The sequence below is a fragment of the Oreochromis niloticus genome, linkage group LG5 (genome assembly GCF_001858045.2).
Source record: "Oreochromis niloticus isolate F11D_XX linkage group LG5, O_niloticus_UMD_NMBU, whole genome shotgun sequence".
Lineage (NCBI taxonomy): Eukaryota > Metazoa > Chordata > Actinopteri > Cichliformes > Cichlidae > Oreochromis > Oreochromis niloticus.
The window spans coordinates 26,564,690-26,581,976 of record NC_031970.2 but is presented as its reverse complement, the minus strand read 5'-3'; the positions used below and the strand labels follow the sequence as shown (position 1 = coordinate 26,581,976).

The 17,287-nt window shown below is 38.4% G+C and overlaps 1 protein-coding gene across 1 annotated transcript in view; it reads left to right on the top strand.

Moving 5' to 3' along the window:
* Positions 1–16,579, top strand: part of LOC100695813 (vitamin D3 receptor B) — a 32,855-nt gene extending 16,276 nt beyond the window's left edge. The window contains exons 4-10 of the mRNA XM_003441540.5: positions 1,666–1,796; positions 3,283–3,479; positions 3,704–3,803; positions 5,536–5,716; positions 8,680–8,831; positions 9,416–9,532; positions 9,846–16,579. Coding sequence (XP_003441588.1) covers positions 1,666–1,796; positions 3,283–3,479; positions 3,704–3,803; positions 5,536–5,716; positions 8,680–8,831; positions 9,416–9,532; positions 9,846–10,099 — 1,132 coding nt within the window. The 3' untranslated portion in view covers positions 10,100–16,579. The remainder of the gene's footprint in view (positions 1–1,665; positions 1,797–3,282; positions 3,480–3,703; positions 3,804–5,535; positions 5,717–8,679; positions 8,832–9,415; positions 9,533–9,845) is intronic.
* Positions 16,580–17,287: the final 708 nt, after the last annotated feature.

Genomic DNA, 17,287 nt, shown 5'->3' with positions numbered 1-17,287 from the left:
TCCATTACTGAGTAAATCATTGTGCCTTGCATCATCATTTGGCAGGACTAATTTTTGACCTGTAGATTGCCTTTGACTTACTTTTAGTCAGTCTCAGACTTGAAGGTCAAAAATATTTATCTGGGTCTGATGGCCTAGATAAAGTATGTTGAGAAGGCAATAGTCAGTTTATATATGGTGTTAACTGTTGATTTTCTAAGAAGTCAGTAATAAGAAGCATGTGAGGCTACCAGGTGGAGGAGGTTGATGACGGTGTGTAACTAAACACAGTACATACAGAACTTTACATTAATTCGGAAATAAAATATAAAATGTTTAAAATAAAATCTAAAATTTCTTGCACTCATTTATACACTAAATGGCCATTTTATTAGGCATGCCTATAAAATCTAATGCAGTCAAATGTAACAACTCTGCCATCCAGAGGTTATATTAGATTTTCTTGGTAGGGTCATAAAAATTGTAAGGATTTTTTTTTTCTTAAATGACCTGTACAGTAGCATTACAGCTGATAATAACTAATAACGGGAAAGAGTATGGATTTGTGAAACCTTGGAGAAAAAAGATAAACAGAAATACTAACTCTGCAGTTACTTACCATGTTAATGTCCCAAGAAACTATTTATTTATTTATTTTTCTGCAGTTAAAGCAGACGCTTAAACACCGCAGTCAATATGTCTTAACAAGCAGATATGAAGTATGTGGACTTAGGTGATTGCTCAAGAATAATCAATGTATCGAGACAGGCAATCGTTTTTTTTCCCCCCATTTGATGTTTGTTTTTTTAATCCATTGTTATGTTATTCTAACGGCTTAATACTTCTTCTGCTATCAAGGTGAAGGCTGAAATGACCATCACCCTTTGATTATAATCCGAGGAACCTTTCTCTCAGGGAAATGATCAGAAGTCAACAAAGATCTTTGAATTTGGGATTTTCCGAATCGTGCAGATTCTCACTTGACTGACAGGAAATCTTATTGCACGTGCCCCTTCTGCACTAAAGAGAAGCAGCACCTGTGACCCCCGTAGTGGTCATGGGTATATTCTACCATGTATGTTTAATATTATGTTGTAAAAGAAACAGACCACCGATGCTGTTCTTAATAGTGTTGTAAATCATTTATTGTTTCAGTACACCCTGCATCAGTGTTCTAACCTGGCAAAATGACAGATGTCAGTTTTTTCCAAACATCCAGTTACCAAAACCTGTGCTGCTGTAATTCATTTATGAAGCTTCTCCATTTTGTTTTTGTTGGAGATGATTCTGCTGTGTTCTAGTGTTATTATTCAGGTCATTACATTTAATCAATATGCCCTTCCACCTTCTTAAATACAGCTGTTTTTAAATTGCACAAAGATGGTAACCTGTTTAGTCAGCATTTTTACTATTCGGTATCTTTTATTTATTTATGTAAAAGAGGGAAAAAGTACAGAATTTCTTGATGTCTTGAAAATTCTCTCAAAATATCTTTTGTCAAAAAGTTTCCACATTGCCTTAGCTGTTGAATTCAGCCAAACACTTTTAAGGTTCTTCTTCTCTTCCCCTTTTAAAAAAAACAAAACCTTTGTATTAATTTCATTCTTTGATTTTTATTTTTGTGTGCTAACAGACTTCATTATGTTTGTATTTTAATATACTGTGTAATGTGTACAATATATTTAGGCGCAGTATGAAGCGCAAGGCCACCTTCACATGTCCCTTTAACGGCAGTTGCACCATCACCAAGGACAACAGGCGCCACTGCCAGGCATGCCGCCTCAAACGGTGTGTGGACATTGGCATGATGAAAGAGTGTAAGTATGACAGGTCACCCATTTGTCTTCAGTTACTGCCCCAACCCGCATATGTAGGTGGATTCGATTTGGGTTCAGATTGCAGTTCTAATAAACCACGTTATTAATTATTGAAGTCAAATCATTTCTATTTAAATGGCACATAAAATAAAACAACAAAAGTTGACCTAAAATGCTTTCCAATTGTGGTATTAACATTTAAAAAAGATACATAGAAAACATAAAAGCCACAAAAAGAAAACAAATTAATTAATTAAGATTAAAAGCACAAATTACTATAATTATATAAATAAATAAATAAAACTTCTCATGTAAAAAAACAGAATCCGTTTTTTTTTCTTCTTTCTTTAAATAACTGCATAGCACATGGGCTTGAAAATGAAGCCACAAGCGTTTGTTCCCTGGATGCCGGATCTCACACCAATCCAGGATATAATGTTGGAATCCCGGACCGCCCAAGACCAACTTCCTACTTTGAAAAATGTACACATTGTGTACAGTGTACAAATTTGTGTGTTAGAGACATTAAAGCATTCTTGTTTCTTTTTATTGAATTCACAGTAAAATGTACACATGTGGTTTTTGCTACCATGGGGGCTTGCTGTCCCGCTTGTTAACATTATGTAATGTTTGGTCTGAGGTCAAGTATCTCTGGGTCTTTGCTCCTTTAGTGTTTACATATTTCATTTGAACTAACAGTTCCTCCTCACATTGTGTACAGTAAGTATACTCCATGTGAAGTTTAAACACCTAATGTACCGTCTAGCCAGGCTTCTTCTTTCCACACACTGTTGTTTGTTTTTATAGTCTGTAAATAGCAGATACATGTTTTCTTCTCTTCTGCTAATATCCGGATATTGTCCAAGTCTCTCCCTGCCAACCAAATGTCCCACTCCCTCCTCCAGTAGGAAAAAAAAAAAAGTTTCTTGTAGCGGCAACAACACTTCACTTTATTTTATGTGAACAGGAGCCAGTGTCAGTGCTGTTGCTGTTAAAAGTTAAAAAAAACAAAAACAGCAACATGTTGTTGAGAGTCAGTTCTCTCTCTGCCTCTCTCTCTGTTTCTGTGAGCTAATTCAGTGGCTAGAACAACAAGGAGCGGACAGAACAAAGACAATGCATTCAGTTGTTCAGTGCAGCAGGGGTCTCCATATGGACCCATCCCCGGCCTTTCTCTTCCTCCAGAGAACAACAACCACCCTTTACCCAGCACAACATTGACATAGCTGTCAACACAATGTAGCACACAACTCCAGACTGAAAAGCTTTAAAAGTGGTGTACCTTAGAACTTCTGTTACTGTAACTTTTTATGCATTTCTTAATTTTTTTCCCAATTTTACTCCAGATATTTCCTATTCTTTCTTTGCATTAATGTTGTCTTTGTGTATGTGTTTGAGCTTAACTGTCATGCAAAGAATTTATTTGTGCACTTTTTTTCTCTTTTGCTGACAATTCTCGCACTTTCTCTTGATCTTCCCCATCCAGTCATTCTGACAGATGAGGAAGTGCAGAGGAAGAAGGACCTGATTCAGCGGAGGAAGGATGAGGAGGCACAGCGCGAAGCGGAGAAAGAGGCACGGCGACCCAGACTCACCGAAGAACAGAGTCAGATCATTGCCACGCTGGTGGAGGCTCACCATAAAACATATGATGACTCCTACTCTGACTTCTGCCGATTTAGGGTTTGTGTCTTCATCAAATCAACATCATCCAGTCAAACATAGGTCACCTTATTTTACCATAATGGTTTTAAATTGATTATTGATTAATGAAACCCTAACCCAGTTTACATGAAAGTTTGGATTATTTTACAGCAGAAAAATAGCTTACTTTAAGATCAAATGCTTGTCTATTTTTAAATTTTTACTGCGTGAAACCTTTACATGTGCCCTTTTCTCATGTCTAGCCCCCTGTGCGTGAGGGCCCAGTGACACGAAGCGCTAGCAGAGCTGCCTCTCTCCACTCCCTGTCCGATGCCTCCTCTGATTCTTTCAGTCACTCTCCAGGTAAAATTCACACACTGTGAAGACTTCGCTGGCAATCAAGTGAAAGCAGTGTCTTGCCGAAAACGAGAAAAAGAATTACAATTATAAGATATTAAAGCAGAAATGACTAATAGCTTGCAGTCAGAAAACACTCTTTTTCTCCCCCCTTTCTGGTAGACATGTTTTGGGAAAATTACTAAGAGTGAACACCTGACTTGGAAAAGGATTTCATTTTCCAGTTCAGTTATTTTCACGTTAACTTATATAATCTGCTTTACTGGGAATTTAGTGGAAATCGTGTGAATTACCTGCACTCCTCAGACACCTGGCTTCTCAGTTCATTACTGCATATGTCAGTAATGGTGTGAGCACAGCAAGGGTCACGTGCCTTAGCACCGGCACACAGCAGAGACAGATAGCTCAAAACAACCACAGCAAGCTCTGAAGTAGAGCTGGGCGATATAAGATTTTTTCATATCACGATATGTTTTTTTCATTTCAGGTGATAACGATATATATCACGATATAAGCCAAATAACTACATTTGTAAGATTTAAATGTGCCGTTGCTCACAAGTAAAATGTGAAATAATTAGCAGCTTGTTTTAATTAAAATATTTATTTCCCATAATAAGTTCAACAGGGTAGATGTACTTAAGGAACATGAGACTTCAGTTTCAGATAAATAAAGGCAAATATTGCAAACTACACAAAAGGCAGCCGCTAAAGCGTTTAAGTTTCAAAATAAAACAAACAAAACAGACCACTAAATTGTCAATTCCACTTAGAAACAAAATATTAATTCTAAAAATAAATCTTAGGTCGTTTTACAGAAGAACAGACAAAATTGACTAACTTTTGTCAATATCAAATAAACTGAAAACTAAAAGGAAATTCTCAATCTCTCCTTGTTGTATAGCTTAGCTTTTCAAACAGTTTTAACAGTTACTTTAGTCTGACAAAAGCCGAATGACGAATTAGCGCTTTCAGTCAGAGATTGAGCATGCACCGCTTTATTGTATTTCCAGACTTGCTTTCGGCACAATTTACAGTGCGCGCTACTCTGTTTTTTGTCAGACTTGAAATAGCCGAAATACCTTCACACTACGGAACTTCTGTGGCCCTTCCGTTCGACAGTCTCTCCGGCATTGGAAGCATCATCTGTTTTTTCTTCGGTAACCTTCGCTCACGCTCTCGGTTGATTTTTCTCTAGTCGGCAAACTAATTTGGGCAGCCCAGCTGCAAAAACAAATACACATGTGCACCTTGGCGCTTGTGCTGTACGTAACAAATCACGTGACATGACGCTGCGGCTGTGATTGGTTCGGCTCTGCGCTACTTAATTTGGATTGGCTGTTCTTTTTTTTTTTTCTTTTTTTTTAAGAGGACAAGAGAGATGAGGCCTATCGCAATAGTTTAATTTTTCTATCGAGAAAAAGTTATTTCGCAATACATATCGTTATCGTTTTATCGCCCAGCTCTACTCTGAAGCTTCCTATGTTCTCTGAGTTGCACTTTGAGGCTATTCAGCGCACTTCTGCTTAGCTGAAAGTCGTAAAGCTTCAGATCAGATCCTTTTCACCAACAAGCCCTCTCTGTTTTCATAACTGCTTTATTTCTGAGTGCATATTCACACTGAAATGGTGTGAAATTGTTGCATGTCGTCATGTGACCACTTTACTCTTCTTGCTTCATGTTTGATCTCTTTCCTTTTTTTCCCTCTCTCTCTGCTCTCTGTGTTATGATCAATGCAGAGTCAGTTGACACCAAAATGAATTTCAACAACTTGCTGATGATGTACCAGGATCAGGGCAGCAGTCCTGACTCCAGTGAAGAAGAAGGCTCCAGCTTTTCTATGCTGCCCCACCTGGCTGACCTGGTCTCCTATAGTATTCAGAAGGTTATCGGCTTTGCCAAGATGATTCCCGGTTTCAGGTACATGCTTGCACTCTGACTGATGTCAGTCAAAAGAATCAAGACTGTTTTCTGATTAATCTGACTCCAAGGCCTTTAGTGCAGCCAAAAAATTTTCTTAGTAATTTTAAAACGATGTTAAAATGTCGAGAAAAGACTAATTAAATTAGAATAATTACTAAATAACATTACAACAATTGACATCTGACCAATTTTGTTTTTAGGTTGCTGATTTGTGTGTCTCATGGCAGACAGTAAAGTCACTGACCACTGACAGGAAGAAAAGAGATTTAAAAATGTTCTTGATTTTTTTGAGCAGTTTGGTATCCTTCACATACCAAACTGTACCAAACTGTATGTGAAGCAGTCTGGTCACATACCAAACTGCTAGGTGTGTGTGCATGTGTGTGGCTCTCTTTAGAATAGTAAAGCATATGCAGCTCTAGAAAAATCTAATCCTTTGTTTGAGCCATTTGTATGTATGAATGCTATTTCTTAAATTTGTAAACTCCGTAACATATTGTATTATTTAAATAGTTTAGTCTGTTACTGTTACTCTGATTCTGATTCTGATTGCTTAAATGTGCTTTTGCGATCTCTCTTTATGTATTCTTTATTTGCTTGTCTCAGTGACACTTTACCTAAATTGGTGTTGAGGACTTTGTACACGTACTTGTTTTTTTTCCTGCCTGATTTGTTGTTGTGGCATAGTGATGGCTTTGGGCCAAAGGCCATAGATTACACAGATTGCGTACTGTACTCTGTCTGCTTACTTGAGTAAACGAAATCCAATTTCACAAAAACAATTTTAAAAGAATTTTATTACAGTGGAAATTATTTTCTTTTGACTTTGAGTGAAACCTCTTTGAGGAGTAGAAAACACAGTATCGAGGACAAGCCTACATCCAAGCTTATCAGTTTCTTTTATCTATGCTGGCATGTTTTTTCTGGCAGTTCTCATTGCAAAACAGTAATGTCAAACACATAGCAGCCGAGCTTTTACACAGCTGAGTCACATGCAGGCAGGCATATTTTCTTTTCTACTCTTTTCTACTTGTTTGGACTAAGATAGTAAAACGGTTGTTGAACCTGAAAACCTGTGTGGGTGTGCTATTATGATCAGGAATCAGTAAGGGAGTCATTATAGAGTCAGATCTATGAGCAATCTTCATTTTTATGTACATTTTAAAACAATTATTTTCACGTTTCCATAACTACGGATTTTTAGTCCAGATATCAGCATAGAGTTAATGAATAGTTATTTATAAAATAATTAACATGACCAAAACAGTGTGAGATGCACAAAAAGTTAACAGATTGTGATAGTTTGGGGTTTTGGTGGTTTCTACAGTAATCTGTACAGGATCAGAGGGACCTTTTAATAAAGAAAAGTTTTGCATCATGTCATACTCCATTGACACAGATTGAACTATTTGCCTTCTACAAGGATAACACTTCAAAACTACACAAAAAAATATTTGGAGAGGGATAGAACAGTAAAATGGTAATCTGTCTTTAATGGGGCAGCCATTACAGTCACTGGATCTCAACCGAGCTGGAGCAGGAAAAGGTTTACTGTTTGAGCCTTTAAAGGTGCTCAGCAAACCAATCCAAATGTTTCCAGATTACTGAAGTTCGCACATAGGTGCCAAAAATCTTCAAGAATGTGCTAGACTATGCAACAAAAAGGAAACCAAAATTTAAAGAGCAAATTTCACTTCACTTTTTTAAATTAGTAAAAGTCTGAGCTAATAAAACTGCTAAATTTGCCAACTTACCTACCTATATACTATATATGTTACCTATGGATGCTGCCCCCTGCTGCAGTCCTGTAAATAGCAAATGTATTTTCATGATTTCTTCAGTCCCTAGTGCAGAATAGATAAATAACTTATTGATTATACCATCCTTAGTATTAAATCCTGGAACTCATTTCATACCAGGTTATGTTGGGCACCCCCAGGAAATTTTTATTATTATTATTTTTTTCTTTTTCCGTCTACAAAGACAAATTTATAATGGCTGACCAGGGTCCCACCTTCCACACATGAAACTCTCTCCTTGTGTTTACATTGACAAATCCACAGTGTTTCGTGGGGTCAAGGCTGAAACGAGTCAGGGCCCGTATTTCCTGGAAGTTGTCATTCCCCTTTGGAATGTTTGTCCACTTATGATTAATCCTTAAATAACAGCCCATACCATCCCTAAAGGGTGGCAGGTTTAGCTCTTGTCTCTTACTAGTGGGATTTCAAAAACATCATGCTTTTATTCTAGCAGTTTCACGGTATATGATATGTTGTTGATATTATTACTACTCTTTATTTCTATTATTTCAGCTGTTGTGGTCCTTTGGGCCATTGTAAGCCTATACATTCTTCAGTCGGGAGTTTACGAAATCTAAAGCCGTTAATTGCCACCAAAACTAAAACACTAAACTAAAAACCTACAACATAAATTAAATTAAATTAAATAAAGCCACAACCAAAACAGTCATTTAGTTAGCAGAAATAGTGGCATGGCCTCCTCAAGAAAAAAAAGCCTCTGTTTCTCACTCCCACTGTTGTTTTATATTAAAGGCAAAAAACACCAAAAATAAGCCCTGTTGTCAAAGCAGGCAAAGAAGGTGAAGAAGGAGAGCGATAGAAACTGAAAGTAAAACCAGAATAAACCTGGGTTGAATATTTATCCGATGGAGAAAGCTCCGTGACCGAGATGGTTCACATGCAGTATTTAATTTGCATATTTCTACTAAATTGCTAAGTAAAACCTGCAATTTAGTAGAAATACTAAATTAGAAATACTAACTGAATTACTTTCAGTTTCTTAATTAACATAATACAACTGAGTGATTTAAACAGTAGGGTGATCTGGCGTTTGCAACAGCAGTACTGGATCTTCAGGTCATCTGTTGCCATTTTTAGGATTATTGCTTTTAATCGTTTAAATAAGCATCCAAACGTAATGGATGATTTGTTTCCCTGTAGAGAGCTGACTGCAGAGGACCAGATTGCTCTGCTCAAGTCCAGTGCCATTGAGGTGATCATGCTGCGTTCAAATCAAAGCTTCAACCTGGAAGACATGTCCTGGAGCTGTGGTGGACCTGACTTTAAATATCAGATCAGTGACGTCACCAAAGGTCAGTCCAAACATCAGTCTAAATGCTGCCATGTTTACTGCTGTAAGGACAAAAGAAAGACAGTGTTGAGATCTGCCTACTGGTGTTTTATGAATTTTAGTTTTTTTCCCCCACCTGATATTTGAAAAAAACATGTGCATATTTACTTAGTAACATTTGTACTTTTCCGTTAAGGAGATGACCACACTATAATGTGGGAGTGCAGATAAGGTTATTGGCAGTGACCTGTGTATATACCCTCAGGCAAAAGTCGCTAATCCAATCCACTATTTCTGCAAAATCAGTCAAACATATCCACAGAAACACTAGGGATGGCTTTCATTTGTTATATGTAATTGTGTGTCTTCTCATTTACATAAGCAACAGCAAAGCAAAATTTCGTATTAGTCTGTACACCGAGCCTAATTCAAATTTGGTAATTAGACAATTGTGCGAGCCAGAAATTGCCGTTTTTTAGTGTAAACAAAGCTGAGAAGGAAAATGAAAATGTCTTAACAAGAATTGGTTACATTTCTTTGATCGCCTTTTTTTCACTGAAATGAGTTGTAGGTTACACATTTTAATGGCATGTTTCTCTTCTGCAGCGGGACACACTCTGGAGCTGTTGGAGCCGCTGGTAAAGTTCCAGGTGGGACTGAAGAAGCTCAACCTGCACGAGGAGGAGCACGTGCTGCTGATGGCCATCTGTCTGCTTTCTCCAGGTAGTGTAGGTGTGGAGAAAGGACTGTAGAAGGAATGATTTGAGTGTAGAAGTGTATCTTCTTGCAACAGAAAATATTTGAAACATTGTTGCCAACTATGCTATTATTTGTGCATATGTCCACTTGATTATATAAAAGTGACAAGCAGCACAAAGGTTTTAAACGAATTATGACTGGATCCTCTGCTTGTTTTTCAGTATGGTAGTTCACAATAAACACATGATATAATCCTTTCTGACAGTTAGATTTCAAAAGCTATTTTCTGTTCCCTAACATCAAACCACTGAGTCTCTTCCCCCCTCCCTCATTGCAGACCGCCCAGGTGTGCAGGATCATGCACGGATTGAAGCCCTGCAAGACCGACTGTCGGAGACTCTGCAAGCCTACATCAGGCTTCACCACCCGGGAGGGAGGCTGCTCTACGCCAAGATGATCCAAAAGCTGGCCGACCTGCGAAGTCTTAACGAGGAGCACTCCAAACAGTACCGCTCACTGTCCTTTCAGCCGGAGCACAGCATGCAGCTCACTCCACTGGTGCTGGAGGTGTTTGGCAGTGAAGTCTCCTAGAAGCAGTCTCCGAACCTCAGTTGGTCGGGGAGGAAGCTGGCGGCAAGACCCCAGTAGGTAGAGAAAAACGGAGAGAGAGGAGCTGAGAATGTCCTGGTTGGACTAGATGCAGGTGTGGTGTATGAAGCAAATGAAAAAGAGAAAGTAAAGTGTGTGTGTTTGTGTGTGCGTGTGAGTGCGAGTGCGACTGCATGTGCGTGTGGATTCCCATATAAAGAAGTCTGTCTTGGTGTAAAGGCCAAGATTGTGCAGGAGAGCAAGCAGATATGAAGAGACATAGTAAACAAGGGAATTTCAGATAGTACAGATTAAACTATACATATGACTTCTGGCTATATACAGTGTTTTTGTCTGTATTTAAATCAACAAACAGCTGCTTCAAATGCCTGGACATTATGTGTGTGTGCCTGTGGTGCACACACCAACACAACAAGCATACTCAGTTATTCATTTAGCCATTCAGTTAAGCTACCTCTTGGTTTTACTGGGGTTGTTTTTATATTTACATCACCAATGTGAAACTTTTACACAGAACAATTTAGATACAGTACGCATTACATTTCAGTTTACCGGTGCAAACGCAGTGCCTGCACATTACTTTGAATTTTTTGATGATTTTCAGAAATCATGTATTTTTATTTGTTTGTTTGTTTTTGGGTTTGTTTGGGTTTTTTGTTTTTTAATCTGCTTCTCTCCAAGGCAGCATATGTATATGACTTTGTGTACAAATCAAACACATGCCTTTCACCTTTCACCAAAGGTATGGTCAACTACTTTCTCAAAAAGCTTCCAGTACCTAAAAATAACCTTGCTGCTCCATGGCTCGCTTCACTCATGCAGCCGCTCGGCAAGTTGTCTGACTAGCCTCACAGCCTATGAAGGAAAATGTTATATTATTCTAGGTTTATACAGCAGAGTACAGAGCTTAGTCTGTAAGTTAGTGAGGTTCTGATAGGACCTCAGGGTGCCTGGTTTTGAGGCGAGAATTAGCCACTAAATGTATTAGCTACTTACACTGCTAACTGTCAATCAAACCAAGCCAACCTTATGGCTTGTTGCTCTCTTTTGAAATTGTTTTCCATTATTCTCCTCTCTTGTTTAATTATTGTTATTGTTTCCCGTGTAAATAGAGAATTGCTATCAAATGTATCCTAAGCACTGTTATACCACCTTTTACTCAAGCCTATGTATTGATATACAGTATCTATGTTATCACAGATTTTAAAGGGCTAAAATGCCAAATCTAACTGGAATAGTAAATTGATGGCAAAGCAAAGGGCCTGCCTTGTTAATATATAGCTGCATAGCATACTCAGAATTGGCATAGCTACAGATATAATTGCAATAGATATTTTTGTTGTTGTTTTTTATATGTCACTTCACCTTAAAAACAATTCCATGAATTGTTCCTCCTCAGTATACAGTGAGCTCAGTGGATGGAGAGCTTGGGAAGCTGTTTCAGACCTCCACAGATATCACACCCCTTTCGTTTCTGACTGGGAAGCGGATTTTCTAGAATGTCCAGGGGCCTGGTTGTGGTGGTGTTGCTGCGCACGTCCTCCACCCGGGCCCTCCTGTTTGATGATGTATGCTGCGCAGCCCTCTAGTGGCTGCATTGTGTAAATACCAGGTATATATAAATAATGTCTGCCGCTGTACATAGGGCTACATAGATTCTTTTGTTTTGTTTTTTTCCTCAAAAATATATATGCAAACACAACTGACTTTTTGTTTCTGACCCATAAGCACCATGTTCTCCAACACTATGCTCTTTGTTTTGTCTTTGATCTTTGTTTTTCTTGTCTTTGTTCCTTTTTGGGGGGGGGTATTTAGGAATGGCTTAAACAGGGAACTGCTTGTATATTTGACACACTCAAATGATTCTTTGTTTAGTGGTGGGCTGATGTGAATATCCAAGGTTCATTCTCAGAAAAAAAAAGGACAACCTAAACAAACCGTGCTGCTCTCAAATATAAGCCATGTAGATTACTAAGCTAGCTATACACCTGGTACATTACAGTACATCAAAATGATGACTCCAGAACCTTGGACATTCTCATTGTGCCATCTGCTGAATTTATATGCTATTTATCTGTGGCTTTTGGAACATGAACTTGTATATGATAAGAACTTGTATGCCTTCTCTCTGCTGTCAGTCATCTTTGGCTTATGCTTCATCAGACAGCATTTAATGGCTTATAAACCAAACTGCCAAGAGACTTTAAACGCTTCAGTTTACAGGCCAGTAATATATGGCTTGCTGCATGTGGGATTATGGTAAAATTATACAAGACAACATATCTTTTACATCAAGACAATTCCCTAAAGTAAAGTCGATTTCCTGCCAAGTGCTCATGATTTCACTAGAGGCAGTGTTGCTTAAAGGAAGTCATTTGCAGAATTAAATATAAAAGTTTTATCTTTTCTTTTTCTTTGTCCTGTATTTGCTGTGTGACAAAAGAAATCTTTGAAAGAGTTCCTGCGACTGACCGTCCGGTCCACATTTGTCACACACAGATTTTCCTTCATCTCAGTAGACCAGGGTTACTCTGTGAGGAAGATGGCGAGTTTTTCTCACAATTGCTTTGTGAGAAGTTGTGACAGGTGTCGCTTTGATCTGTTTTTAAACAGTTTAAAGTCCATTCAACATCACTGTGGCTTTATTCCAACTCTCTGCAGTCACTGTGAAACGCCACAAGCTGACAGCCGGGGCTCGGCGCTTAGATAATCCGCATATCACAAACAGTCTGATCGCTTTTTTCAGTGGTCCTGTAGTCACATAATAGGCTTGATTTATTTTATATTATCATTTAATTTTGCCCTCTTCCTAGAAATCATCAAGATATATATAATATATAATATAATATACTAACGGTAAAATCCACACGTCCCACAAATTACCCTGCTGTGATTGATCTTTAAGGAGTTGAAGCTCGAGTGTCGTTAGGCAGTACCATTTGTATGTATAGTATGTCAGTTTGATGAGGGGTGTGATGTGCTTGGTTACTGAATACTGACTTTTGACTTCTTTTATTTTTTGGAAAAGTCTCCATGTTGATTTTATTTCGAAATACATACTCCTGTATGTAGATATGGATTTGAATTTGTTCTGTTTCCTTTTTTGAGATAGAGGTTGCAGTGTTGACTTGTGTATGTTTAAATACAGTAGGAGGTTTGATGAATATGTAAGTGCCACGGGGAGATCTCCCTCCACACACGAACAGGGTAAAAAGAGGAGTTGAGTTTGGGGATTTGAAAACCGAACAGGAAAACTCTCGCGGATGTGTAAAACGAGCAGTTAGTATTTGTGTAGTGATAGAGTTTCTGTCGTAAAAAGAATCATCACCCCCCCCCCTTTTTTTTTTAACAAACCGAATGTCTGATTGCTGATTTTTTTTTTTCTATTTCCCAACACAGTATACAGCTCATAAATAAAGTTAAATTTGAATGTGGTTCATTCCCAGGGATTCCTGTTTGGTTTCATCATGATAGGCTGCTCAGAATCTGTTCAGTTTTGTTTTTTTTAACTCTACATTGTAGTTGTTCTAATACTGGAACTTGTAAACTATACATCAGTGGAAATCCGACCTCAAAATAGATGGAGCCATCTTTGTTGAGATTTCCATAAGATCTGCAACGTAACACAGTAACAATGCCTGCAATATACAGCTCATGGTACACTATCACCAGCAAGCTTTACAGTTTATCATATTCGTAGATGTTGTAGGAGGTGTTTTGTGTGAGTGTGAGTGCGTGTGCGTGTGTGCGTGTGTGCGTGCATGCGTGCGTAACTGTTGCCATTACAAATCCTGTCTGAAAACATGTATGAAAGCATTCACAGAGGACTGTTGGCCATCTCCCATGCAAATGATTTTAAGTCTTTATTTTGTATTCTTTCTGCTCCTCCCTTTAGGACAGGGATTGTAATGGAATCAACTTAATGTAGTTCTTACAAAAAAAGAGGAGTGTCCACAATGGATGTACACCATAATCTACCTAAAAAGAAAACCTACCTCTTTTAGCTCAGATTTTGCTTTAGCATTAAGCATTTGCCTCTGTTTTTACTTTTATAATATTTGTATTCATGTTGGTATTTATTGCTGTCTAATGAGTCATACTTCAATGATTACCTCAGAGATATCTCACAGATTTGGGAGAGTCCAGCTAAAGAATTCATTCTTTTTTTTTTTTTTCTGTTTGGTCTTTCTTCTCAGACTTGGCAAAGGCGTTTTTGTTTTTTTGTTTGTTTGGGGTTTTTTTACGCACAAAAATACCGGGAGTGTTTTTTAAAAATAGTGCCTGCACTCTTACCATCGGGGCTCTGGCTAGGATGAGGCTGCATTTACTTTCATTCTTCTCTGCTTCTTTAGCTCGGTAGTTTGTTTGTTTGTTTCGGGGTTGTTGTTTTGTTTGTTTGTTTTTTTCTTCCGTAGCTTTCAGAAACACGTACAGTTTATCTTGCTGCGGTGTTGCAGACAAGTATCTCTACAGGCATTAAAGGGACCATTTACTCAAAAATGAAATGTGCATGTTTTTCCTCTGGCTTGTAGCTATTTATCAGTCTAGATCAGGGATGTCGAACTTATTTTACACCGTGGGCCACATACAGCCCACTTTGATCATTAGGTGGGCTGGACCAGTGAAAGTAACCTATCTGTCAGTGTAAAGACATTTAACTAAACATTTAATCTTTGAGAAGGCTTAATACAAGAAAAAGCAGTGCAATTTCAACACTACATCTCAGTTTTCTGCACAATAACTGTGGAAGATTACAAAACAGGTTCCATAGCTCCTTGCCAAGACTGACCTGTATTTGTAATGTTTGTTTTGTTTTTTGTTTGTATGTTTGTTTGTTTTTGACATGGACTGACCTTAGGAAAAAAAACCTGAAATTTCATTAGTACATAGAGGAAAGAGGATTGCAAATACAGGATGGCAGCAGGGGAGGTCTTTATCAGTAGGAGAAGCTGTTAAAACGTATGAAATTGCAAAGAGTTCCAAATCTATGCGCTCCATCACATTTTTCAAAGCCTTCAAGTGGGCCAGATTGGAGTCTTTGCCAGGTTGATTCTGGCCCACGTCTTATGTTTGACACCCTTTGCTCTAGACTGATTTGATGTAAGTTTTGGAGATGATAGCTGCGTTTCTGTTGAATTTAATGTGTCTTTAGTGGCAGAGTTATGGGGTTAAATAACAAATCCACAAATCTTGTGAGCAGATTCATTTAGGAACAATTTTTTTGTATTTCACATTTATACCACTGCAGGCGAGAGGGGTGTAAATACATACACGTAATTTGGGGTGAATTGTCCCTTTCGAGGCAAATTGAAGAGAAGGACTTTTCAGAGTGAATGCAGCTTTAAAGAAGTGGCAGTAGGAGAAATGAGAGGTGCGCTTGTGCTCCCCTTGGTACTGTTAGCATGACTTATGCTCTGTAGTGCGTCATCATGACCTTGGCCCTGTGGTTTGTCCCATCGCGTCCGCCGTACCCTCTCCGCGTCATCACCTCTCCTTCTGTCGTGCACCTTCGTCATTCCTGATGCTTTTCAGTCAAACAGGGGAATCGGGAGGGGCGAAATCCTCAGTGTCCATGCAATGCTGCTTTTATCTTGAGCATCACCAAGTTGTGCAACACTGACGCTACCTGATGCTGGCATCGTCCAAAGTGTCGGCCCCTAGCGGCGCGACAAGCCTCATTAGAAGATGGTGTCTTTGGAAATGCAGCTTGGAGCTGCTTGTGGGGGGTGGGGGGTAATCCGTTCAGACCCGAGTATCATATTTAAGGAGCAACTGCTCACTTTTGGTGATTTCAAACCAACTTTTCTTTTCTCTCTAATTCTCGCTCTCTCTCTTTATTCCTTCTTTTTATTTGCTTTCATGTCAAACTGCTTCAGGTATACACTGAATAAAATTAGAGAGTTTTTATTGATCAGTCAATACTGAGGAACAATGACGCTGTGGTCACATCAACCCTGAGCTGTGTGCCATAACATGACCCTTTTCATGCAGGGGAGGGTGTTAACAAAGCTGGCTTCAGATGTTCCCCGGCTTAATTTGAGCGGGAAGGTTGTCCGAGTGTGCAATTGGCTTCTTAATTGGTACTCTGGCAGCCACGTGTATTGATGATTTTTTTTTTTTTTTTTTTTTTTTTTTTTTAAAATAAGGAATCAATTTGAATTTGGTATTGAATCCTTTCCCTGCATTGTGAACCCAAATCCATGCCACGTTGAATTTCAATGCCTGAACCAACGAAAGCACTTAATATAATGTTTGTAACACATGTATACTGATCAAGCTACTAGCCATAAACTGCCTCTGTAGGTCAGCATGATATGGCTCCAATTATCAAAGTCACCTAAATTCTAATGTAATTGCAATTTATCTTTTGTCTCAGATCTTCTTTTTCTATTATAAATTGGTGTTTATGTAATGTTATTTTTGTCTGATGTTTTGCAAATCAAAAATAAAAGGTTGTACATAGCAGTAGGCCTCTGTGTGATTTGTTTTTAATGTCTTAACAGTTTATTTATTTGGGAGCTTTTGATTAAAGTTTCCTTTTTCTTTTCTTTCAGGTGCCATTAAAAAGAAAATAATGTTATAGGAAATTAATTTCTATAATTTAAACGGCACTCAGAGCTAATTGAAGAAATTCATTATGAAATGATGCTTTGTCCATGTAGACCAGGGGTCCCCAACTCCAGTCCTCGAGGGCCGGTGTCCTGCATGTTTTAGATCTCACCCTGGGTCAACACACCTGAATCAAATGATTAGTTCATTACCAGGCCTCTGGAGAACTGCCAGACATGTTGAGGAGGTCATTTAGCCATTTGAATCAGCTGTGTTGGATCACGGACACATCTAAAAACTGCAGGGCACCGGCCCTCGAGGCCTGGAGTCGCGGACCCCTGATGTAGACCCATGGTGATGCACTTTAAACTTGTTTTATTTTGTCATAACGAAGTAAGAGAAAGGGTTCAGCTCTCACTAGATCTCTGCATGTGTGCAGCTATTACTCCTTATTCAAACTAAAATTATGTTATTTGTTATCTGTAATGTATAAATGCATTTCATATAAAAGTAAACCCTCCTTGAGGTATGAGGTTCTATCTATCAGGATATAATAAAAGTCTTAAAACTCGAGAAATACAGCCTTAGATGAACTACAACATGACTTAATACCCAGCTTTA